The sequence below is a fragment of the Hylobates moloch genome, unplaced genomic scaffold (assembly GCF_009828535.3).
Source record: "Hylobates moloch isolate HMO894 unplaced genomic scaffold, HMol_V3 SCAFFOLD_28, whole genome shotgun sequence".
NCBI classification, from domain to species: Eukaryota; Metazoa; Chordata; class Mammalia; order Primates; family Hylobatidae; genus Hylobates; species Hylobates moloch.
Genome location: NW_026652303.1, coordinates 1,508,684 through 1,536,017, shown reverse-complemented (window position 1 = coordinate 1,536,017; position 27,334 = coordinate 1,508,684). Strand labels below are relative to the sequence as shown.

Sequence of the window (27,334 nt, the reverse complement as noted above, 5' to 3'; positions counted from 1 at the left end):
AAAAAAAAAAAAAAAAGTCATTGTAGCATTGTGAAAGGGCTCTTTTCACAAAACAAGGATACAGTCCATGTTTTCAAGAGTTTACATTTTAATAGCCACAGTACAAAGAAGCTAAGATAGTCTCGTGATTCATCATCCTGGCTGTTAATGGAGAGTTTTTTAAAAGCACTGGTGTCAGGGCTCCACCCTCAGCTTCCAATCATCAGGTTTGGATGGAAGCTGACAGCTGCATCTTGTAAAACTCCACAGGAGATTCTGAGAGACAGACAAGTTTGAGATTCACAAACCTTAAGAGAAAAATCTCCTTGAATTGCCAGTAACAAACTACCAGTCTAATAAAACATACATGTTCCTTTGACTACTCTTAAATGAAACAAATAGTAATAATTTACCTGTACATATAATTAAAAATTTAATGTATTTTATAACCATCATATAAAGGAGAAATAATATTAAACTATACTAAAATAAAATGATATATATTTCAATGCAGATGCCCAAGCTTGACTAAAGTAGGAAACATAATAAAGTAATACAATACTTATATGTACTTATAATGAATGTTTGGATATGAGAAGATGATCAGAGGCTTTTTGTCCAAGAAGTACAGGCATATGAAAAAGTAGAGCAAGAGATGGACACCAGATTGAGAAAACTAAAAACTAAACAACCTATTTGTGTATGATAAAAGGAGAGAAAAAAATTAATTGATTAGTAAAAATATGCTACCATGTGGTCTGAATGTTTGTCCCTTCCAAAACTCATGTTGAAATTTAATCCCCAATGTGGCAGTATTGAGAAGTGGGCCCTTTAAGAGGTGATTGGTTCAAGAAGGTTCTGTGCTCATGAGTGGTTGAAACCATTCACGGAATAATGGGTTAATGGGTCAATGAATTATCCCAGGAATGGGACTGGTAGCTTTATAAGAGAAGGAAGAGTGCTAGCACACTCAGCCTCCTTGCCATGTGAGCCACCTCGGGACCCCGCAGAGTCCCTATCAGAAAGAAGGCCCTCACCCAATGTGTCCCCTTGACCTAGGACTTCTCAACCTCCATAACTGTAGGAAATGAATTCCTTTTCTTTGTAAATTATCCAGTTTCAGGTATTCTGTTATAAACAACAGATAATGGGCTAAAACACATGCCAAGAAAATTGAAAGACTGTGGAAGTGAAAGAAGAATAAAAAATGAAGTAATTTTGCAAATGAGTCTGGCTTTGTTATAAGTGTATTGTCAAAGTGATTCCCTTTGTTATAAGACGAAAAAGAGCCAAAATGGATAGAAACTTTTATCCTATCTTAATATCCCACTACATTCAAGGCAAATATTCAATCAGTCTCCAGAACTTAACAAGGCCTTGGAGATTATATCCTTTGGATGAGCAACGGAGAAGACAAGATGGATTGGAAAAAGAAACAAACAAACAAAAAAACATGTAAGAGGCTATCAGGAAGAGTGTAGGAAAACTCTGGAGGTGATGTCAATGTAAAACAGAGAGATATAAACCTCAAAATAATTTTAATATGTACATTGCACAAAAATGGATTTCTTATCACGTTACAAATTTATTTTAAAACATATAGGAGGCAATAACAATATTTCATTGATGTATACTATTTTGTAACTGTTGGCTCTAATTTTATTTAGTAGTCTTACATCTCCTCTCTACATATTTACATCCAGTTGTATTGTTTTTGTAGTACCTGTTCAACTGCACTGAAATCATTTCAATTAAATGCATGGTTGAAAAGCTGACATAATACATTGAATTGCCAAATTGCATAAAGTGAATAAGCTATTTAATAATTTGGAGAAAATATATTCCATTTAAACTTCCTTCTCTATAACCAATTCATATACTGGACCTTTTGGGCACAGCCATGTGAACGCTTTTCAAAACTTTTCACTACTTTTTTTTTTTTTTGAGATGGAGTCTCACTCTGTCACCCAGGCTGGAGTGCAGTGGTGCGATCTCGGCTCACTGCAACCTCCACCTCCCAGGTCCAAGCGATTCTCCTGCCTCAGCCTCCCGAGTAGCTGGGATTACAGGCAGCTGACACCACACTTGACTAATTTTTGTATTTTTAGTAGAGACAGGATTTCACCATGTTGGCCAGAATGGTCTTGAACTCCTCACCTCAAGTGATCTGCCTGCCTCGGCCTCCCAAAGTGCTGGGTTACAGGCATGAGCCATTGCACCCAGCCACTTTAGATTTTTATTTGTAGTAGATTTAGTTCAGTAGGGCATTTGAGAGGCAAAGGAACTGGAACAAATCCTTCATTGTTTGAGACTGTCTTGCACATTGTAGGACATCCAGTACAGTCCCTTCCACGAAGTGGCAGCAGCAGCCTCGGGCTGTCCAAACACCCTGTTAGGGACAGTGCCACTCCCAGAACCACAAAAGAACCACAATCATAGGAGAAGCGTACAACAAACATGGTGTTCATTGGACGGTCAGCTTCGGTGGCACTTTTGAGCAAGCACGCTATTTGGTTGTAGAATGAGTCCCTGGCAGGGCACCCGAAAGGCTGATGTGTGACTCATCCCTAGGACCTCTGAGAATGCTGAAAGCTCCTCCTTCTCCAAGCTGAGTGGCAGCTTTCTGGTCCAGACTACTTAAATTGTGACTTGAGGAATTTTCTTCACTTTTTCCTTTGAGTCATTCTGTTTTTGATCAAGATGTGATAGAATGAAAGACTGTCTCCAGCCAGAAAGAAAATCTGGCCCGGCTTGAAGAGTTTGTCCTCAAGCATCTGGTAAGCCATAGGCATCAGCATCTCTCACTTCTCCAGGGACACTTAGGCGTGTCCCCCATCTCCATGGAGGCCCATGGCAAGGGGACCCCTAGTTGTACTAGAGCTTCCTTTTGGGCACAGCCACACGGCACAGGCACTGCAGTGTACAGCACAACTCCTCCAGTTTCTGGAAGACTCCATTATCTAGAAAGGTGCTGAGAAATGGAAAAGGGAGTTCCTCTGGGGTGAAGATGGAAAGAGGAAAAGGAAGGGAGAATGTCCTAGCAAAATGAGAGAAGGTGAGGGACAGCAGAATTGAGAGTGAGGGAGACGGAGAGAGCAAGAGACTGGGTTGAGATGTCTTGTACATGGGGGTGTCCTAGTGGCTTCCTCCCCTTTCATTTGTACCACTCAGTTTCCCCAGACTCTTCCTAAATATCCCCTTATTGGCTACAAGATCCAGAATGCCTAGAAGCTCAGATTTGCTGACAGCACCTCAAGACTGGATAATGACATATAGATTTTTTCTTGTTTCCATCTTTGGGATTTGGAGCAATCTCCAGAGCTGCAAAAGCCTACCGTGTTGCGATAATATTTTTGAGGGTCCACACTGTCTGCTCACTTGCTCTGTGCTGCTGGGCACAGTGGTGTGGCCATCCAGGGTGGGAGAGATCACCTGGGATATGGAAATTACCAGCAGCCCTGTTTTGCTCTTGCAGTGGTTGCCAAAGCACACGAAGCATTCTGGGAATCTGAATTTCTGTTGTTTCTCCCAAATGGCCCCTGAAGGGCAACAGGCAGCAAACATGGACCACATTTTGCCAGAAAAGTCCAGAAAGAAGATGGCTGCTGTTGTCAACTATTGGCATTTCATCAGGACCTATTTTTATTTCTCAGTATATTTGCACAACTAGGAAGCATCTGCTGACAAGGATGAGATGATAAGCTGTATTGATGCCAAAACAGGACTAGAAAAACAGGCTTGTTCTGCAAATGGCCTGCATCCTGAGAGTCCGTGTTAAGAACATTCTCTCTCTGCAGGCAATATCTGCTCTTAAAATATTAACACTTGAAAGGAAGTAAGGCTTGGAATCCTTAGCATAGTCATGCACATACTAGGTTCTCAGTAAGTGCATGCTGGATGAAGGAACCCACACACACCTTAAGGAAGATGGAACATTGGCAGCCCAAGAAAAAAGTCACTCCCCAGAGGCCGAGTGCCATGTCTTTGACCTCCATTGGCAAGGTCATGGTGAAATGCTGACTCTCGGGGTCGCTGAGGTCCCAGCACAGTGTGCCTTCACACCGTGCAAACAATAAGAAGAGAAGAGATGCACACATGTCACCTTTCCAGGCAGGAACATCCAAGCTGTTTGAGTCTCCATTCTGTGGTTTTCTTGAACAAGAAAGGGATTATTGGTGAATGAGGCCGGCATCCTGGGTGGGAACAAAAAAGGAAATTGGTAGAAAGTGCATCATCCAAGTTGGTCTAACTCAGTGCTGTGGCTTGGGCGGGTTCCTAGGATATCCAGCCGGAGGCAGGGGCTCTAGGGGATGTGAGGCTGCACTGGGTATGATGACACAGAGGACTGTGAGAGGCAGAGACAAGGGGAGGTAAGCTGAGGCCCTCCTAGCCCTAACCTCCCAGCTCACACCCTCTGCTATCTGCCACCTCCAGGCCAACACCACGGCCATGGGAGGCTTGCCCATTTTTCTGATAGACACATTCTTTCTCTACCAACAGCCCACATGGAACATAAGTGAAGTAATTCAGCAATTTCCTTCTTAATCTGCTGTCTCTCTGCTGTTTACTCATTCTGTGCTGTTTGCTTTAGATCAAGGTGCCCCAGGGTACCAAAAGCTACATTATCCTATTCAACTGCGTGGAAACCAAGATCCCCACCATTCTGGTTTGTTGTTATTGTTACGTTAGTTTTAAACCTTAGCCATTTTCCATTCTGGGCAGTTACCACTCTGTTTACTATGAGTTCCTCTGTGTAGATGTTTCTCCCATTCCCAGCCTACAAACTGGTACGTGAGCAGTAACTTGTCACCATGTTATCCGCATAAAGTCAGGGATTGATAAACTTGGGAGCCTTTAGCTCTTGAAGGTGCTGATGAGGAAAGGGAGAGGGGAGGAGAAGGAATTTGTCTGTGAGATGGTCAGTGGGCTGAATAAGTGGTATGACCAAAAAGTGTTAGTATAAATACACATAATCTGGAAAAAAAAAATACCGTCATCTCCTCCCTGCAAGGTGGTGTGATTAGGCAGGATGGAGCTTATCGCTGCAGTGTTAGAAAATGCATCCTTGTAGTCCCAAAAAAGCCTGTTCCATCCTGCCCATCTCTTGTTCTCAATACTTCTTACTTCACTGTCACTCATTTTCTTCCTGTCCTTGGGTTGAGGTCTCAACCTCTTGTAATAGAATTTTTTCAGTTACAAGCGACAGAAATCCAACTCACACTATCTTAAGCAAAAAGGGGATTCACTGATACATGTGTTAGGAAGGCTATATGAAAGCTCAAAGGTCAAGTGAAAAAAATGTAAGAACTAAGACCTTGGCCGGGCGTGGTGGCTCACGCCTATAATCCCAGCACTTTGGGAGGCCGAGGCAGGTGGATCACAAGGTCAGGAGTTCGAGACCAGCCTGCCCAAGATGGTGAAACCCCATCTCTACTAAAAACACAAAAATTAGCTGGGTGTGGTGGCGGGCTCCTGTAATCCCAGCTACTTGGGAGGCTGAGGCAGAGAACTGTTTAAACCTGGGAGGCAGAGGTTGCAGTGAGTTGAGATTGCGCCACTGCATTCCAGCCTGGGTGGCAGAGTGAGACTCTGTCTCAAAACAAACAAACAAACAAACAAAAAAAAACTAAGACCTTGTGACTACTACCTGCTACCTGGATCTCTTCTCTCTCTCTCTCTCTCTCTCTCTCTCCCTCATTCACCCGCCACACTATCACCTCTGCTTGTTGTCAGTAGTTTCCTTTCTGCAGACAGGAGTTCCATGTGCTGGGAAGAGGGCCATTCAGAGCCCTGTATTCTCATCCTCCCAGTTTAGCAACGCTAGACTGTTGTCTCACAACCTCATATACAATCTCAGAAATAGGCTCTTATTTTCTGGCTCGAGGCTATCCAGAAGCACCAGGCGCTGCGATGGTCTCACTTTCTGTCCTGGATCTATCTGTGGGGCCCAGAGAGCAGGATCTATTTCAGAAAATAGGCAAGAGAGGAAAAACTTACGTGGCCGTAAAAAACAGCGGTTTTCAAGGTGGCCTATACCCATCCACATCATAAACTTTTCTGCTGAGGCTTAAAAGTGCTTAGACTTCAAACTTGATCTAAAACAGAAATCCTACCTGGAAAAATCACCTTCCAGTCACTTAGCCAATCGCTCATCACTCTGTCTCTGAATCTCACCACGAGTTTCACACATCTCCCGAGAGAGCGTCTCCTTTATCATTACCACATGTGGAGTCAGCAGATTGGGTCTCATCTAAGCTCTGCCTACCTACTATCCGAGTTCCCTAGCAGGTTAGTGACTTTCTCTGCCCTTTTGTTTCTTGATGTGAAAAGGAACAACCGTGGCTGCTCACAGGGTTGTCAGTTACATGGTCAATTACATTACATGGACAATTCATGTTGGTGTCAGACCTGTCTGAGAAAAGGTGGCCCATGTTACCATGACAGGCCCCAAGGCTAACAGCCCCTTTCTGGGTCATGGCTCACACAAAGGAGCCCCCTTTGGTTTGCTGGTGCTCTGAGACTTGCATATGCATTAGGAATTTTACATTGTAACTCGGTTTCAAATGGGTCCAGAGCATCCGCATTGCTAGACTACTGTGCTGAGGAAGGGCACTGGCTCATTATTACATCCCATGAACACTCTGGGTCTCCTAGACCTCATCCTCTTTGAGCTTCTCTCTCTCACTCTCTCTCTGCGCATTCAGGAGTGTACACATTTCTGTCCAGCACCCTGAAGTCTCTGGAAGAGAAGGACCATATCCACCGAGTCCTGGACAAGATCACAGACACTTTGATCCACCTGATGGCCAAGGCAGGCCTGACCCTGCAGCAGCAGCACCGGCGGCTGGCCCAGCTCCTCCTCATCCTCTCCCACATCAGGCACATGAGGTGAGGCATCTGTGGGCTTCCTACAGGAGAGACATAAAGAAAACATGCCCCCAAACCTATGTGACAGCTGGCCGGGAAGGACTGGTGCCTGCATTTGGAGAGTGCACTTGTGACAGTTCCTGGCACAGAATAAGCATAAATGCTATAGGAAGACAGAAGAGAGAGGTTTTAAATCTGCGAGGGTCACAGGGCAAGTGTCAGAGAAAGCATAGAGGAAGCGATACTTACGCTTGGTTTAAAGCATGTGCTTTGGGGCAGGGGTTTAGAGATTGGGTTCAGTGTGCAAATAGGAGGGGGGAGCCAATCAAGAGAAGTCTGTGAGCGTACACATCCCCTGAAGACACTGGGTACGTCTGTTCTGGTCCCTGTGTACACTTAGATATCCTAAATGAGAGACCCTGGGGCCAGATGCCTCACGGAGAGTCAATGTTGACTCCTTCATACATGTTGAACCCCTTCTTGTCACCCCCATTTTGCCATTACCCTAGTCTAAGCCACCATCATTTTCTGTGCCAGCCACCGGACATGTATCCCTGCCTGTAATCTAGATCCTTTCTAGATCATTCTCCACGATGTGTCCAGAGTGATCATTCTAGAACCAAATCGGATGTCATCCTCCTGCTTAAAACCCTTAAGTTCTCATTGCTTTTAGATAAAAGTATAAACCCTTTCACTTTGTTTTTAGTACTCCTTATGATTCAGCCCTTACTTAGCTTACGAGGACTTCCTCATGTCTGAGCTCTAGCCATAATAGCTGACTGTTGGATGAGTCATCTGGGGAAGGTTCTTCTTCAGGCTGCAGATTGGCGGGCAGCCCTCCTGACCTCAGCTGGGCTCCCTCACACATCTGGGAGGCAGCTGCCTGAGGCCAGGGTGACTCTGCTCTATGCCTCATATCTCCTATCCTCCTTGTACCCACATGTTAGCTGGGACATGTTCTCATCGCCACGGCAGAGGCATGAGAAAGTGATCCTGTTTGTGCAGGTGCATTTTACTCTTTTCTTTCACTCATGTCCACTGACATTTCATTGGCCAAGCAAGCATGTGGGGTGTCCAGAGTCAAAGACGGACATGTTGCCGGGGGCGTGACTATTTCTGAGCGATTATCTAACCTATCATAGCTCAGATCTCACTCCTTGCAGGAAGCATCTCCTAATCCTTAAGACCTAGTTGGAACTTACACTCTGTTCTTCCCTATGGTTACCGCCCATTTTACTATTTTTCTGCCCATTTAGACTGACAACTCTGGGAGCCATCATTGCAATATGGCTTGCTTACCCGATATCACTTAGCACGATGCACAGCACATAGTAAATACTCAACAAATGTTTTCTGTAAGAGCTAAGGAAGGATATCAGCAGAGAAAATAGAGTCTTTCTATGCCAAAAGGTGAAAGTGGCCTCATTTCCATTCCGTTGTCCTGTAATTTGGCTAGCCAAAAGCTTAGTGGATACCATTCCCATAAGTAGACCTCATCTGCAGGGAAGAGATGGGGAGTCTGCTGGGTTATTTATTGCAGACTCCAGCAGGACCACAACAATGATTCAAAGTGATGACACTAGAAGGACAGGTGCCAATGGGTGATGAAGCCACAACGACGATGTCAAGTGGTATCACTAAAAGGACAGGTACTCATGGGTGATGAAGCCTACATGACCTTGGGGTTACACCAGGACCCTAGGAATGAAACAGATTCCTTCTCTTAGTGGCTATGAGGGAAGGCCTATGATGTCTTAAGGAGGTTGGATTCGATCATTTTTAAGGGACCTTCAAATCCTTAGACTGTGATTCAAATGGCAAGGAGTTTGCTCCATTAAAGTCCCAGGCACCACCCTTTCCAGAGACAACCTTAAAAAATTATTAGCTCCTGGGAAAATAGATGTATCTTATTTTCTTTGTATCCCTCACAGTGCCATATGTGAAAACTTACATATGGTGTATGCCCGCAACATTACTACTGAGTGAGTGAACAAAGAAATGGGGGAATGAATGGATGAACAAATGGCTCATGGCAGGCTTTTCCCTGCCCTGTGAATTTGGCTTCTACTTGGTAAGAAGGTGATTGCAATCTCTGTTCTCAGGGTTCCCCAAGGATCCCTGTGTAACAGACGAAGGAATCACGTCTGTCAGGTAGAGTAGGTGACTGCATTCAGAGTATACATTTCCAGTCTTCCCTGTCTTTTTCTTTTGATGAGTATTATAGAGAGGGAAGCCGTGAGTGGATTAGATGCCAAAAACTCTGGCTGAGAGAATAACCTTACCCTGGAGGAAACTATTAGCTTTGACTCTGAGCTGGGAATTTCAGGGATGTTGTAGATTCAACGCATTGCAGTTGGGTGTTTTTATTTGTTGAAAGGAATTGCTGAATTTTCAAATCCATTAACTGCTTGTCAGCATTAGCAAGCCTAATTAGTTAATACTAAGTAAATTTGCACTAAATATACAACCCTGGCTGATTTTACTGGCCACGTCTGGCAGAGGGCAGTTTCTGTTGGAATCATGTGAAAAACTGGAGAGAGGTTGCTTCTCTTTCTCTCTCTCCTTCTGTCTCTCTCTGACCCACACACACATATACACACACACACACACACACACACACACACACAATTGTAATAATAATAATATTTTGGTTCCTCACTGCAGCCATTCTAAATCACAGAAGTCTATTTTGTTAAGTAAGCTTGGCCCCAGCCATATGTTGCTACTCAGAGAATTTAGTATCAGATTTCATCTGACTGTAAACGTGAATCATCAGGTTGCATGAGGAACACAGTGGCAGATCCAGGGGGCATTTAACTTTTATAGCATTTTAAATGAAAGAAAAAAAAGTAACACTTAAACAAGTAATTTAGACGATGTTGTAGGCCCTCAATAGCTTTGATATTGTGTTTTCATGGCAGGTCTCCAACTTGAGCTGAATTTTCCCCTACTAAAAATGTAAATTTTTCTAAGACATTCTCTTGGCCCTGCTACTCATGATACATATTTCTTTTAAAAGAAATTTCAAACTAGATAATAGTTGTTCTCCTCCCCACACCCGCCACCAGTAGTGTGGTGGAGCAGCAGAATTGTGGCTAGTGGAGGAGAACAGAGGAGGAGAGTAGGGAAAGGAGAATGCCATTTGCCTACGTTTCCCTCTGCCCATTTCCCCCTGCCTATTTCCCCTCTTGTTTTCCTAAACATGAACTGAGCTCTGGGCACTGTTTGAGGCCTAGCGGGGGACAGGATAAAGCCTGCTTCTCTAGGAATTCGCACTGAGGGTGTGAGTGTCTGGACGTGTGTGTTTGGAGGCGGGGAGAATAAACACAAATAAATAAAAGGGAGAATTTCAGGTAGTGATAAGTGTGCTAAGAAAAACAGAACAGTGTGAAGGAGGAAGGCTGAGACTGCGGAGGCTTGAGGCTGTTGCCACTGGGTAGCGGTAGGCCTTTCTGAGGAGGCGGCATTTGAAGACCGGAGGAAGGTTCATCCCAGGAAGTAGGAACAGCAAGTGTAGGTCCCCTAAGTCTTGGGGGAGCTTAGTTCCTTTAAGAGCAGCACAAAAATCAGTGTGGCTCTGGAGAGTGGGTTAGGGGAGACAGGCAGGAAGAGTTTGGAGACATGGATGGAAGCTGGACCAGTTGGGCCTTGTAGAACATGGAAAGACATTTAGATTGTATTCTGAGTTAAATGGGAAGTGACGTGAGAGATTTAACAATGGAGCGTCTTGAACTGCTTTGCTTTACGCATTTAAAATATCCACTCCTGCTTGGCTGAATATCTCCTGTTCTCTTTTTAGATGCATTGGCGATCCTATTTGAATGCATTTAGATCCTATTGGAGGGGAATAGGATCTCATTTGAGGCCGCGGAGGGCCATGGAAGTCACCTGCATAGCAAATACCCTGAAAGTGGCTGCAGGGGGCGTGTGAGGGTGGGGACGCCCTCGTAGAAGGTGGAAAATGAAAACCACACGGCCATGAGTTCCAGATTAGGGCTTCTGAAAGCCCTCAGCTTTCCCAGCTCCCATCCTAAAGTGGGTCTTTAAACAGGAAGAAAGATTGGCTGCTAAGTGTCTTTGGAGTTCCTCTTCCTTCCCCTTCTAGGGATTTCAGCACCCCTGGGGCTCGAGTTGGCTCTAAAGTGGTCCTCTCTGTGTCTTCCCACCCACAGTAACAAAGGCATGGAGCATCTGTACAGCATGAAGTGCAAGAACGTGGTGCCCCTCTATGACCTGCTGCTGGAGATGCTGGACGCCCACCGCCTACATGTGCCCGCTAGCCGTGGAGGGGCGCCCATGGAGGAGACCGACCAAAGCCACTTGGCCACCGCGGGCTCTACTTCATCGCATTCCTTGCAAAAGTATTACATCACGGGGGAGGCAGAGGGTTTCCCTGCCACAGTCTGAGAGCTCCCCGGCTCCCACATGGTTCAGATAATCCCTGCTGCATTTTACCCTCATCATGCACCACTTTAGCCAAATTCTGTCTCCTGCATACACTCCGGCATGCATCCAACACCAATGGCTTTCTAGATGAGTGGCCATTCATTTGCTTGCTCAGTTCTTAGTGGCACATCTTCTGTCTTCTGTTGGGAACAGCCAAAGGGATTCCAGGGCTAAATCTTTGTAACAGCTCTCTTCCCCCTTTGCTATGTTACTAAGCGTGAGGATTCCTGTAGCTCTTCACAGCTGAACTCAGTCTATGGGTTGGGGCTCAGATGACTCTGTGCATTTAAGCTACTTGTCGAGACCCAGGCCTGGAGAGTAGACATTGCACCTCGGATAAGCACTTTTTAAATGGCTCTAAGAATAAGCCACAGCAAAGAATTTAAAGTGGCTTCTCTAATTGGTGACTTGGAGAAAGCTAGGTCAAGAGTTTATTATAGCACCCTCTTGTATTCCTATGGCAATGCATCCTTTTATGAAAGTGGTACACCTTAAAGCTTTTATATGACTGTAGCAGAATATCTGGTGATTGTCAATTCATTTCCCCTATAGGAATACAAGGGGCACACAGGGAAGGCAGATCCCCTAGTTGGCAAGACTATTTTAACTTGATACAATGCAGCTTCAGATGTGCTGAAAGCTGTGCCTCTGGCTTTCCGGTCATGGGTTCCAGTTAATTCATGCCTTCCATGGACCTATGGAGAGCAGCAAGTTGATCTTAGTTAAGTCTCCCTGTATAAGGGATAAGTTCCTGATTTTTGTTTTTATTTTTGTGTTACAAAAGAAAGCCCTCCCTCCCTGAACTTGCAGTAAGGTCAGCTTCAGGACCTGTTCCGATGGGCGCTGTACTTGGATCTTCCCAGCGTGTGTGTGCCTTACACAGGGGTGAACTGTTCACTGTGGTGATGCATGATGAGGGTAAAGGGTAGTTGAAAGGAGCAGGGGCCCTGGTGATGCATTTAGTCCTGGGGCATGGAGCTGAACAGTACTTGTGCAGGATTGTTGTGGCTGCTAGAGAACAAGAGGGAAAGTAGGGCAGAAACTGGATACAGTTCTGAGGCACAGCCAGACTTGCTCAGGGTGGCCCTGCCACAGGCTGCAGCTACCTAGGAACATTCCTTGCAGACCCCGCATTGCCCTTGGGGGTGCCCTGGGATCCCTGGGGTAGTCCAGCTCTTCTTCATTTCCCAGCGTGGCCCTGGTTGGAAGAAGCAGCTGTCACAGCTGCTGTAGACAGCTGTGTTCCTACAATTGGCCCAGCACCTGGGGCACGGGAGGAGGATGGGGACCGTTGCTGTCACTACTCAGGCTGACTGGGGCCTGGTCAGATTACATATGCCCTTGGTTGTTCAGAGCTAATTCAAAATCAGGGTTTGGTTCGGGGATGAAAATCCTCCCCCTTCCTCCCCCGCAGCCCCGCTCCCTACCGCCTCCACTCCTGCCAGCTCATTTCCTTCAATTTCCTTTGACCTATAGGCTAAAAAAGAAAGGCTCATTCCAGCCACAGCGCAGCCTTCCCTGGGCCTTTGCTTCTCTAGCACAATTATGGGTTACTTCCTTTTTCTTCACAAAAAAGAATGTTTATTTTCCTCTGGGTGACCTTATTGTCTATAATTGAAACTCTATTGAGAGGTGGTGTCTGTGTCAGCCAATGACCCAGGTGAGCTGCTCGGGCTTCTCTTGGTATGTCTTGTTTGGAAAAGTGGATTTCATTAATTTCTGATTGTCCAGTTAAGTGATCACCAAAGGACTGAGAATCTGGGAGGGCAAAAAAAAAAAAAAAAAGTTTTTATGTGCACTTAAATTTGGGGACAATTTTATGTATCTCTGTTAAGGATATGTTTAAGAACATAATTCTTTTGTTACTGTTTGTTTAAGAAGCACCTTAGTTTAAGAAGCACCTTATATAGTATAATATATATTTTTTTGAAATTACATTGCTTGTTTATCAGACAATTGAATGTAGTAATTCTGTTCTGGATTTAATTTGACTGGGTTAACATGCAAAAACCAAGGAAAAATATTTAGTTTTTTTTTTGTATACTTTTCAAGCTACCTTGTCATGTATACAGTCATTTATGCCTAAAGCCTGGTGATTATTCATTTAAATGAAGATCACATTTCATATCAACTTTTGTATCCACAGTAGACAAAATAGCACTAATCCTGATGCCTATTGTTGGATATTGAATGACAGACAATCTTATGTAGCAAAGATTATGCCTGAAAAAGAAAATTATTCAGGGCAGCTAATTTTGCTTTTACCAAAATATCAGTAGTAATATTTTTGGACAGTAGCTAATGGGTCAGTGGGTTCTTTTTAATGTTTATACTTAGATTTTCTTTTAAAAAAATTAAAATAAAACAAAAAAATTTTTCTAGGACTAGATGATGTAATACCAGCTAAAGCCAAACAATTATACAGTGGAAGGTTTTACATTATTCATCCAATGTGCTTGTATTCATGTTAAGATACTACTACATTTGAAGTGGGCAGAGAACATCAGATGATTGAAATGTTCGCCCAGGGGTCTCCAGCAACTTTGGAAATCTCCTTGTATTTTTACTTGAAGTGCCACTAATGGACAGCAGATATTTTCTGGCTGATGTTGGTATTGGGTATAGGAACATGATGAAGAAAAACTCTTGCCTCTGCTTTCCCCCACTCTGAGGCAAGTTAAAATTTAGAAGATGTGATTTATCTGGGGGCTCAGGTATGGTGGGGAAGTGGATTCAGGAATCTGGGGAATGGCAAATATATTAAGAAGAGTATTGAAAGTATTTGGAGGAAAATGGTTAATTCTGGCACCTGGGGTGTGCACCAGGGTTCAGTAGAGTCCACTTCTGCCCTGGAGACCACAAATCAACTAGCTCCATTTACAGCCATTTCTAAAATGGCAGCTTCAGTTCTAGAGAAGAAAGAACAACATCAGCAGTAAAGTCCATGGAATAGCTAGTGGTCTGTGTTTCTTTTCGCCATTGCCTAGCTTGCCGTAATGATTCTGTAATGCCATCATGCAGCAATTAGGAGAGGCTAGGTCATCCAAAGAGAAGACCCTATCAATGTAGGTTGCAAAATCTAACCCCTAAGGAAGTGCAGTCTTTGATTTGATTTCCCTAGTAACCTTGCAGATATGTTTAACCACGCCATAGCCCATGCCTTTTGGGGGCTGAACAAATAAGGGACTTACTGATAATTTACTTTTGATCACATTAAGGTGTTCGCACCTTGAAATCTTATACACTGAAATGGCCATTGATTTAGGCCATTGGCTTAGAATACTCCTTCCCCTGCATGACACTGATTACAAATCCTTTCCTATTCATACTTTCCAATTATGAGATGGACTGTGGGTACTGGGAATGATCACTAACACCATAGTAATGTCTAATATTCACAGGCAGATCTGCTTGGGGAAGCTAGTTATGTGAAAGGCAAATAGAGTCATACAGTAGCTCGAAAGGCAACCATAATTCTCTTTGGTGCAGGTCTTGGGAGCGTGATCTAGATTACTCTGCACCATTCCCAGGTTAATCCCCTGAAAACTTACTCTCAACTGGAGCAAATGAACTGTGGTCCCAAATATCCATCTTTTCAGTAGCATTAATTATGCTCTGTTTCCAACTGCATTTCCTTTCCAATTGAATTAAAGTGTGGCCTCGTTTTTAGTCATTTAAAATTGTTTTCTAAGTAATTGCTGCCTCTATTATGGCACTTCAATTTTGCACTGTCTTTTGAGATTCAAGAAAAATTTCTATTCTTTTTTTTGCATCCAATTGTGCCTGAACTTTAAAAATATGTAAATGCTGCCATGTTCCAAACCCATCATCAGTGTGTGTGTTTAGAGCTGTGCACCCTAGAAACAACATATTGTCCCATGAGCAGGTGCCTGAGACACAGACCCCTTTGCATTCACAGAGAGGTCATTGGTTATAGAGACTTGAATTAATAAGTGACATTATGCCAGTTTCTGTTCTCTCACAGGTGATAAACAATGCTTTTTGTGCACTACATACTCTTCAGTGTAGAGCTCTTGTTTTATGGGAAAAGGCTCAAATGCCAAATTGTGTTTGATGGATTAATATGCCCTTTTGCTGATGCATACTATTACTGATGTGACTCGGTTTTGTCGCAGCTTTGCTTTGTTTAATGAAACACACTTGTAAACCTCTTTTGCACTTTGAAAAAGAATCCAGCGGGATGCTCGAGCACCTGTAAACAATTTTCTCAACCTATTTGATGTTCAAATAAAGAATTAAACTAAAGACAACAAGTTTGTTTTTTGTAAGCTCCGCTTCTTGCTAGCAGTTCACCACTGATCATCTAAAATCAAGGTGGTTAAACGATCTGTAACACACAGCGAGTCTGAATGCTAAGGCCTCTCCTCACCTGACTCCCTCTGCCCAACACCCCCAGGTGTATCAGGAAGTGTGTGGACACTGTGGTCAGGCAGAACTGGCCTCAATTCTTGGCTTCACCACTTACAAATTTTATGATCATTGGCAATTGATTTTTCAGAGTTTCGGCCTCCTTATCAACAATATGATGATAAATAATAACACCTAATTCACAGGATGGTGGTGAGGACTAACTGAGGTGCTCATTAAACATAGTTGCTGTTTTTTCAATGCCTGGCCCAACTCCTTCCCTGTGAGGGAGAAGAAGGATGCTTGAGAGTGGTTATTTATGAATGAATGAGTGAATGGAAGAATGAGTGATCTGAAAGGATATAATTAGCTTAAAAACCTCCCCCTCATTCTGAAGGTAAAGCAGGAATAATTGGTCCACCCCCACCCCAGGTTTCCATTTCAGGACTCCCTTCCCTTTTTAGAGCTACCTGCGTGCTTCCTTTACCCATTTTCTCAGATTTAACTGATGAATTGGGAGGGGGTGGGTATAGGACTTACTGAGATGCAACATAATACTCACACAGGCTCTGCAGCTAGATTACAGTTTGAATCTTCATTCTACCTTTTTTTTTTCTTTGGCATCACCTTGGGCAAGTTAAGTTCCCTGGGCCTCAGTTTCTTGACTTGTAAAGAGAGATGACAGTACATCTGCCTGGAAGGGTTCTTATGAAGACCACATGTTTCGCTCATGAAGAGTATGGAAGGACCGTGGCTGACACTGCTTCTCCCTTTCCAGAGTCTTCTGAAACTGCACGTTGGACTCATTTCTTTATTAGGATGGTTTGAGGGTCTTCTTATTGTGTGAGTCACATGGATTTCAGGAAGCTAATTCATTTTCTTGTCCAAGCATTCCCTTGGCAAGTTCTTCAATCCCTGTTTTCAATGATTTCCTCATTTCTGAAATAGAAACAAGAATAGCACTTACCCTATAGCAGTACTGTGAAGATTACAAGAGCGGACATGTGAAGTGCCCAGGATAGTACCGCACATAGTCAGCACTCAATCCACGTTAGCTATTTTCATCACAATTATTGTTGCCCTGTCTGAGCATCTACATTTAATAGAATGACGGATATGTTTACATTTACATTTGCCATGTTATTATCGTTTTGTACATGCCTCCTGTCTTTGTACCTCTGTTCTTACTGCTTTTCGTTGTTTTAGTGATATTATGGTACAATAAGAAATACATATTTGGTCTCTGGCCCCAGTTTCTGAGACAATTTCTAAAACTCTTGTAGACAGAGGTGCTAGGAGGCTCTTTTGTTCTAATATTTGGTCTTTGACCCTGGTTTCTAACACAGAGCTCCCAAATCCCTTGGAATTTCCTGGGCAATAGAAACTTCTTCGGTTCTAATGAGGCAGCCCCTGGTGGGCTCCTGGATAACCTCAGGATTGGGAATCAGCCATGGGATTAAAGGGTTGGAACTTTCAGCTCTACCCTTCGACCTCTGGAGAGGCTCTTGAGCCTCCGCGTCCTCTCCGGGTGCGCCGTCTTCCAGACAGCCCCAAGTGTTCACCAACCTAGAAGCTCTCTCAACACTGTCCTCCTGGGTTTTTTATGGAGGCTTCATTACATAGACATGATTAATTACATCAGTGGCCACTGATGATCTATTCAACCATCAGCCCCTCTCATTTCTTCCTGTGGATTTGAGTTACTGTCTGGTGTCATTTTCTTTTGGCCTGAAGCAATTCATTTAGTATTTTTTGTAAGGTGGGTCTACTAGTAACAAATTATCTTGATCTTTGTTTACCTGGTAATATGTTAATTCCACCTTCATTTTTGAAGAGCGGTTTGTAGTTTTTCTGAATGTGGAATTCCTGATTGATGGTCATTGATGTTTTTGTTTCTTTCAGCACTTTTTGTTTTGTTTTGTTTTTCGAGACAGGGTGTTGCTCTCTCACCCAGGCTGGAGTGCAGTGGCGCAATCTCAGCTCACTGCAGCCTCCGTGTTCCAGGCTCAAGTGATCCTTCCACCTCAGCCTCCCGAGTAGCTGGAACTACAGGCATGTACCACCAAACCCAGCTAATTTTGTTTGTTTATTTATTAATTTATTGTAGAGATGAGGTCTCATTATGTTGCCCAGGCTGGTCTTGAACTCCTGGGCTCAAGCAATGCTCCTGCCTTGGCCTCCGAAGGTGCTGAGATTACAAGTGTGAGCCACCATGCCCTGCCCAGCACTTTGTATATGTCATCCCATTGCCTTCAGGCCTCCATTGCTTCCAGTACAAAATCAGAGCCACCCATGTTTTGATGCTCACCTGTATCTGACAGGTTACTTTTTCTTTATTGCTTTTATCTTTGAACAGTATGACTATAATGTGTTTAGGTGTAGATCTTTTTGTATATATTCTACTTGGGAGTCACTGAACCTCTTGAATGTGTAAAGTGATGTTTTTCATCAAACTTGGGAAGTTTTCAGCCATTGTTTTTTCAAGTAATGTTTCTCCCCCTTTATCTCTCCCCTCCCTTGCTGAGACTCTCTTTACATATATGTTGGTATGCTTGATGTCAATCTCACAAATTTCTGAGCATTTATTTATTTTCTTTTGCCTTTTTTCCTCTCTATTCTTCAAATTACATAAATTCTATTCATTTATCTTCCAGGGACTGTTTTTTTTTCTTCTGCCTTCTTGAATCTGAGGTTGAGCTCTTCTAGTGAATTTTCATTTCCATTATCGTACATTTCAACTACAGAATAAAAATTGATTTTTTAAAACTTATTTCTGTCTCCTGAGAATTCCCATTTGTTGATTCATTGTTGTCATACTTTAATTCTTTAAACATGGTTTCCTTCAGATATTTAAGCATATTTATTATAGCTACATGAAGTCTTTGCTAAATCCAGCATCTGGGGAACACATAGTTTCTTTTGACCTCTGCTATTCCTGAGTATAGGTCACATTTCCCTGTTTCTTTACATATGTCCTAATTTTTATTGAAAACTGAACATTTTAGATACTCTGTTGTAGCAACTCTGTATTCTTATTCTTCCCTGCTTGTTGCTGGTGCTGGATTTTGCTGTTTTTATTCATTTTTAAAATAACTCACCTGAGTTAAATATATGAGACTTGCCTCTACTACTGTTTGGCCTCTGATGTTTCTGCTAGGTTCTTAAATTATTATTCCTGTTTTTATTTTTAAGCTTTCTCAGAGTGCCCCTATCTCCACAGCTGAGCGTGTATCCAATGACTAGGCTCAAACACCCTAACCCAGCAAGGCTTCTGTCCTCCACCGATGGATCTGCACGTGGCTGCAGAATGCATTCAATTTTCAGGCTATTTTCAAGTCTGACTCAATTTTTGCTGGGCCCCTTTGCATCTCCTCTGCACATGCACGCAGCTCTCATGGTCAGACAGGTGTCAGGGGCTAGCTAGCCCGCGCACACTCTGATCTCCCCTAGGCATATTTGCAGCCTAAGCCAGGAATACGCTTGCCACGGCCACAACCTCAAGCTAGTGAAGACATTGGCCCTGCACACTCATCCACCAAATCAAGTGAGCTCCCCTGTGATCGCAGCAACAAAGCTGTTAGTCCTTCTACCTGCCTTGTTCTGGTGCTGACCAAACTAGGGGAGGTAAGGGTGGGAGCAGCCCCAGGCAGGTATGCCACAAATCTGCACTGTACTTATGCAAATTTCAGCAATTTTTCAATATAAACATTTCTCAGATTGTTATACATCTTTGGTCAACTTGCAGAGTGTTGAAATAGTTGTTTTTGTCAATTTTGTTCAGCCTTATAGTTTCTTTTTGGAGTGAGGGTTTACCAATACTCTCTCTCAGCCGTAGCTGGGGATCTCACCTCTCCACATACCCTGTCCATCCTTTATTTCTCTTGTCAGAACACCAAGGAGCAGATTTGTCTACATATGCCACGTGTTATTTCTGGGGATCAGCAAGGTTTTGAGAGAATACTGAGCAATCTATGGAGCTTTTAAATGTACCCATTGGAGTGTGCCAATGTAGGAATGCCTGACTGGGGCTGGATTACATATTAGGTAAAGAGCACATTCTCCAGTGTTAGATATTCTTAAGCCTTTGGGGACATTTAAACTCAGAATTACCATGTTTAGATTTGCTTCTACAAAAATACAGAATGTACGTCGTATTAGCCCATTCTCACACTGCTACAAAGAAATACCTGGGACTGGGTAATTTATAAAGAAAAGAGGTTTAATTGGCTTACAGTTCTGCAGGCTGTACAGGAAGCATGGCAGCATCTGCTCGGCTTCTGGGGAGGCCTTAGGAAATTTTCAATCATGGCAGAAGGTGAAGGGGAAGCAAGTACTTCTTATTTTGCCAGGAGAAGGCAGAGAGAGGAGGGGAGGTGCTACACACTTTTCAACAACCAGATTTCACAATAACTCACTCACTCACTATCACAAGGACAGCACCAGGGTGGATGGTGCTAACCCATTCAGGAGACCTCTGTCCCCATGATCCAATCACCTCCCACCAGGCCCCACCTCCAACACTAGGGATTACAATTTGACATGAGATGTGATGAGGACACAGATCCAAATCACATCATACTCCTTAAATAGGTAAATTTGCATAGTTTTCATTATTTGGACTATGTGCATTAAGAAGCTAGTTTTAAGTTCACATTCATGGTGGCTTACAATTAATTAAAATATTTCGGGTTGGGCGCAGTGGCTCACACCTGTAATCCCAGCACTTTGAGAGGCCAAGGCGGGTGGGTCACCTGAGGTTGGGAGTTCGAGACCAGTCTCAGCAACATGGAGAAACTCCGTCTCTACTAAAAAAAAAAAAAAAAAAGAAAGAAAAAAATACAAAATTAGCTGGGCGTGGTGGCGCATGCCTGTAATCCTAGCTTCTCAGGAGGCTGAGTCAGGAGAATCACTTGAATCCGGGAGGCGGAGGTTGCGGTGAGCCGAGATTGTGCCACTGCACTCCAGCCTGGGCAGCAAGAGCAAAACTCTGTCTCAAACAATAACAACAACAACGACAAAAACAATTGAAATATTTGTGAATACCACCAAAAGAGCAGAGCTGAGACCAGAGAAAAGCTGTTCATTCAAGACAGAGATACACTTTCTAACAGAACTGCCTATAGATAACCTGGGGCGCCGGTTGAAAGGAAGGGTGGGGAGAATTTCCTGCAACGGGAGACACCTCTGCATGGATCCATAACCATGAAGCTACAATGTTGTTGAAAAGATTCCCTCAGCAGATGGAATGTTCTTTGATTTTTCTTTCTACTCTGAGACAGCATACACACCCACATTCATACACACAAAAGCTATGGACCAGTTTTACACCACTTTTTCAGGTAATCCTCACAGCTACCATATAAGGATAAATTATTATATTTTACAGATGAAGAAACTGAGGCCTAAGACAGTTAAGCAACTTTCAAAGGTCAGAAATCTTGTGAATGGCAGACACGAAATTCGTCTTCCTGACTTTAAACATGAGTGGTACTTCCTAGACCAGGGTTGAGCTTCCTAGGAATTACTGAGAGTTGCTGAGTACATATGAAATTTTACTCAAGGACTAGAATGAATGTTAGTTTTGCATGTAATACCTTTCAGTGGTAGAGTGGATAAGGAAAATGTGGTATATATACATCATGGAATACTATGCAGCCATAAAAAAGAATGAGACCATGTTCTCTGCAGGAATATGGATGGAGCTGGAGGCCATTATCCTTAGCAAACTAATGCAGGAACAGAAAACCAAATACTCCATGTTCTCACTTATAAGTGGGAGCTAAATGATGAGAACACAGGGATACATAGAGGGGAACAACACACACTGGGGCCTATTGGGGGGGTGGAGGGTGGAAGGAGGGAGACAAACAGGAAGAATAACGAATGGGTTCTAGACTTAATACCTGCGTGACAAAATAATCGGTACGCCAAACCCCCATGACACATATTTACCTATATAACAAACCTGCACATGTACTCCTGAACCCAAAATAAAAGTTTTTTTCAAAAATCGCATTTAAACAAGCTTTCACATTTTCTGAGGAGAAAGAAAAACTCATAAGAACTTTTAACGCAAAAGGAGTATTTCATCCAAGAAATATGACACCTTGAACAGGATGCTGAAAGCTATGCCACTCAAGTCCTGGAGAAATGTGTCCCGTTTGTCTTTCTGGTGGGCAGCCCTTGGGTAGGGAAGCTTGAGGAGCACTTCTGCCATCTTCCTGGCATCTAGGGGTGCCAGTGCTCTTGGTTTCTGAGGTCATACCAGGCCCCTTTCCTGCCTCTGCTTCCTGCTGAGGAGTGATTTTCCTCTGTACCTTGGCACCAAGAGGAGCTCTATTTCTAGCCGATGACCTGAGACCTTGAAGCCTGCAGTGGTGGCACCCTCACTAGCAGCAGGGCCTGTCTCAGCCTCTGACAGCCTCTGGGGCAGGCTCACCCTCCGCCCATTGCCACAAGACCATCTCATGGCCCAGGAAGGGACCACAGCCCACAGTGAAAGCACTTGGCATCTATGTAGAACTGACAGACTAGGAACGGTCGCCTCACTAAATGAACATGAAAAAAGATAAAACTGGAGCAAGGAAGCCTTTAGGCAAACATTTAAAAAAGTGATTTTGAAAGTGGGTGGGCTGACCCCAGTGGCCAGGCCAGGCTGGGTGCCCGGGACATACTCCAAAGTGGCAGACGCTAGGCCCTTTGCCAAGAGCCAGTCGCCCCAAGCGTTGCAGGATAGACAGCCCTCGGAGCAACTTCCCAGACCTAGCGCGCTGCGAGGCCTTTCTGCAGACCTGCAACCTGCCATCAGCCGCCTTTTCATTAAGAAATCAGTTATTGTGGGAAAGGCCAGTGAAAGGTTTGTGAGCCGGTTAACATTTTTACAAGCTGATTAAATTCTCAAGTTCACCCCGGACTCAATGGAGTTTAAGCTGTAAAGATTCCTGAGTATTTCCATATTTCCAACCAGAAAGAACATGTTTCAATACCCAGGGCCCCAGACCACAGGCTGGAAGGGAGGGGAGAAGGGCAGAGAGAGGGTGCAGGCAGCCGCAGGAACCATGTCGCTGTCTCTGGTAGCTGCTTTACGTGTGGTCTCAGGGCCTTGAGGACGCCAGGCGCAGACCAGTTTGGGGGCTCAACCCCAGCAAGGGAAGCATTTCCTTCCAATTGGAGGGAAGGGCTGACGGTGCCAAAATTGGAGCTGCCAGATGGTTCCCTGGGAACGGATTACAAACAGTAAACACCCCATCAATTCATCTTTGAATTTATTACTAAATATTTTTAAACACCCTTTAACAATCCCTACAATCTAATCCATTCTCAAATGCTAAAGAAATGTGTATAAAGAAAAACATTAAGTGGATTTGTCAAAAGACTGGAGGTTTGGATGGAAAAGCTTATTTGAATTACTTGGCAATGTTGGTACCCACTGGTTTTAGCCCAGCATCACAAGAACCTGGGTCCAGGCAGCAGAAAGACCTGAACCCAAAAAGGACAGAACTCAAGGCAGCTCCAGGCTTCTGTCTATGGAAAAAGCAGCTAAACTTTGATCTAGGTTTAAAAAACAATGGAAAGGCAATGTCAGAGAACTTGAAACAATATGGAGATTTTTTTCATCTATTTTCTGTGATTGCTTAGAAGCAGAAAGATAAAATAGATGCCCTTTCAAATTTCCTGTGTCTTATTTCCAGTCAAGTGTCCCCGACTAGTGAGTTCCTCCTTTGCCCAGCAACTCTGTGACACTGGAGATTCAAGACCTCAGCAGCTACCAGGGATATTTAGGCCTCTGGAGTACACAAAGGCCACCAAAGGAAGAAAGGGCTTAACAATGCCCCCAGGATCCCATCAAGCCGCCAATCAAAAGGATTGAAAAACCTGAATAAGCAAGGTTTATGACCAGCCAAACTATGTCACCATCCTGGTGCCACACTTCCCATTCCCACCGAGCTCTGGGAAACCACATGTGTGCTCTCCTTGCAGGAGGGACATACCCAGCCCCAGAAAGAAACTTTGCAGAGGGGCCAGCTACTGGCATTCCTGATGTCAGCACCAGCAGGAAACAAACAAGGGAAACTGGAAGCAGCCAAGGGATTTGCAGAACCTTCTGAGCCCACTGCAAAAGACCATGCCATTTCCAATCTGAAGACAAAAACGTGAAGGCCCTGTTCCCAAGACCCCCTACAGAATCCAAGACAAAACAAAAAGGGAACATCAAAATGAAAGAGAATTCTTCATGGATGGATGTCACGAACGTGTTTTCAGGGAAGAACCCCAAATGGCAGTTAGATGAAGGTGGGGCGAGTGCTGAGCTCACCCAAAGAGGATGCCCATTCTGAGAACTGTTTCAGGAGAAAGAAGCGCAAAAGGCCGGGGCTGCTGCCTGTCCCACCCTGCCGCCAGTGCTGTGTGTCTTGGGAGGCTCTATCACAGGTCAGCAAACTTTTTCTGTACAGGGCCAAAGAGTAAGTAGTTTAGGCATTTCTGTTTGTTTGTTTGTTTGTCTCTCTTTGCTTTACAATTCTGTGAAAATATAAAACCCATTCTTAGCTCAAGGGCCTATAAAAACAGGCAGGGACTGTAATTCCCTGACCTTTGTCAGGGACCACCAAGCCACAGGTACCCTCCTGATGAAAGGAGTAAGAGTCCCTGGCAGGTGATCCTCTGCACGGGGCGGGGGGCACCTGGAAAGGGAGGGCCTGGGAAATGCACTCACCTGGGGCGGAGCCTTTCCATTCCCACTGTCTGAGTCCTCAGTTACTGCAGGGCTGTCGAGAGTCCGAAACAGAGGTCTGCCCTCCAACATTGTGCTGAGATGTAATGAACTGAGCTGTACACTGACACATTTGTGAAGAGGGAAGATCTCATGTTATGTGTGTGTGTGTGTTTAACCACAATCTTAAAAAAGAAAAAAACAACAATTTTAAGAGACTTTCTCCTCCTAAAAAAGATTAAAAACAAGTGTGGGAAGATCTGGTAATTCCCAATAACTATTTCCAAAGCCAAACTAGAGGAACGACTAAAATAATGTTAACTGTCCCTCAGTCTTTGCCTTGCACTACGTCAACACATCCTATACATTAATGTATTAACGTCATAACAACCCAGGCAGGAGGCACCATTATTATCCCATTTTAGAGGAAGAAACTGAGGAATAGAAAGTTCAAGTTGCTCAGGTTATACAGCTAGGAAGTGGCTGAGCTGGGGACTGAGCCAAGGTATTTTTGGCTCCAGAGTCTTATGTTATGGAAAGAGCCTCTGTAAGATTTGGACAAAAGGGATTTTATAAATGTCCAGATCACTAGCTACCCTATCAGTTTTCCCACCGTGATTAGCAAACACCATAGGGAAGGTGTGGGAGGGAGGAACTGAACCCCGTGCCCAAGCCAGGCTTGGGTGGGCAGGATCCTGTGTGAATACTTGGAACAGGAACAGATTTCAAGGCAGAAGGAAAGCAGGTTGACTCTCTGGCACCTGCATCAGGAAAGAAAGGTACAAGTAGAGAAGCTGCCTATGACTTTCGAGTCACTGTCCCTCCCCGCGCCATCATTTCTGGGGACCGGTCTGCGACTCCGGAACTGATTTCACCTGTGAGCAGGGTGACTTCTGGAGGCAGGTGGTAGTTTAGGAAGTTGGGGGTTTTTGTGAACACATAGGTCTCATTTGGACATCTCTCCTAGGAAAGCTCATCTCCCAGGATTCATAAATCCCCCAGTCAGGCAGCCTCCTTTCCTCAAATCAGGCCTTTGCTCTTATGCCATGAAACCAACCATGCATTTAAGATGAACACCTAGAGCAAAGTCATCCATTAGAATTTGGCCACTTTTAATAAATGACTTGTTAACATTTATTCGGGCATACCAAGAAAATTTTTTTAATTAAAAAGCAAGTCAAATGTTGTTTCCTCATATAAGAACTGAAGTATTTTTCTTTTGTCTTTTAAAATTATCATTATTCTTACAGCATCTTGGATCTAAAACACAAGTCATGCTCCTTGATGTAATTTCAATACAAATGTTTAAAGTGCTTTCCCCACTCTGACTGCAGTCAAAATGTCAAGCTTTATATTTCACGTCTCTCCAAACTTTTACCTTGCTTCATGCCATTACTATACACACGAGTTTTTCCCTACAAAATGGAATCGTATTATTCTATATCTTGTTTGTATAAAATGTAAGAATATATAGTGGGCAATTTCCCTAGTCAATATATAAAGATTGATTTCGTTTTATAAAAATAGTTACATCATACTGAATACTAGGTATGCACTATAATTAATTCAACAATCCTCCTGCTGATGAACAGCTAGGTTGCTAGAAAATTATAACAACAGGGGGCCTCTCTGTCTTGTCCCTGATTGGTTTTGGGACAATTATCTATTCATTTGGAGAATGACAAACTAGTTCCTTACTTCATACTAATGACAAAAATAATTCCAAATAGATTATAGACCTGCTAGAAGAAAATACAAAGAAACTTTTGCATAATCTTAAAATAAAAAAAGGCCTTCTTAATGTAGACTAACTAGAATCTACCAAGGAAAAAGAACCTGCCAGGTGTGATGACATAAAAATGAAAACTTTCTGTGTGACTGAAGGAACTATATGAAGTCAGAACACTTCATATCCAGATCTAATTTTTCTAATACGCACAGAGGTCATTGAAAATAATATTAAAATATAAGAGAAAAATGGAGGATAAAACAGACTTCACGGAAGAGGCAATACAAATGGAACAATTATACAAACTAGCCATGGACATGCAAATTTTAAAAACAATGAACTACTGTTGCTCTCAATTGGGCAATATTTTTAGAAAACTGATAGCATCTAGGCCAGCCCTTCCCAACCGTCTGCACCTGGGAATCGCCTGGGGACCTTCAAGTTACTACTGATCCCCAGCTACCAATTTAATTGGTTTGGGGTATGGCCTGGGGTTCTACATTTTTAGAAGTTTCCTGAGAGAGTCTAATGCACAGAATTTGAACATTAATAATTTGGGAATAAGTCCTGTAATTTGGAAACCACTAATGTACATTAAAGGAGGGTATGAGGCAAAGGAGGTTTTCATCTCTGGTGTGGGTGGGAGTGTAAATCATCACAACTTTTTTAGAAAGCAAACGGGCAGAATTTATTAAAATTTACTAAAAGTTAGAATGTACATACCTTTTGATTCAGTAATTCCACTTTGAACAATACATCTTGGAGAAATAAAAGCAGCACTATCAAAAGATACACATGAATATACATGCAAGAGTGTCTACTGCAGCCGTGATTCATAACAAACCCTGGAAGAAACCAGCTGTTGAAAAAGAGATACTGAGATCTCCAAAGCAGTGAGGATGGTGGCATAGGTACCAACATGTCTGTGGGACATCGTTAAGTGAAAAATGCAAGTTACAGAATAATAAGAATAGATCCGATTCTTAAAAATGTATATGTTGTTTGAATAAGAAAATCAAAAGGCATAGAAAGGTAACATAAAAGCAGGAGATGATGTAGAGAGAGTAGATAGGAAACTTAAGTTTTCTGTGAAACACAAGAGGATCTTTTGTAATCAAAATAATTGACTTTTTTTTTTAACAATTAGCCTTTAAAATAGACACATACACAGTGAGAAAGAAATGAGGCTTTTCCTAAGATGTATTAAAACTTCTAATGAAGTAACAAATATACTA

At 43.3% G+C, this 27,334-nt stretch overlaps 1 protein-coding gene across 1 annotated transcript in view; it reads left to right on the top strand.

Moving 5' to 3' along the window:
- The window catches only part of LOC116463161 (estrogen receptor), a 317,399-nt gene extending 301,813 nt beyond the window's left edge, over positions 1-15,586 (top strand). Inside the window, exons 7-8 of the mRNA XM_032146133.2 lie at positions 6,684-6,867; positions 11,019-15,586. Coding sequence (XP_032002024.1) covers positions 6,684-6,867; positions 11,019-11,253 — 419 coding nt within the window. The 3' untranslated portion in view covers positions 11,254-15,586. The remainder of the gene's footprint in view (positions 1-6,683; positions 6,868-11,018) is intronic.
- The last annotated feature ends 11,748 nt before the right edge of the window (positions 15,587-27,334 follow it).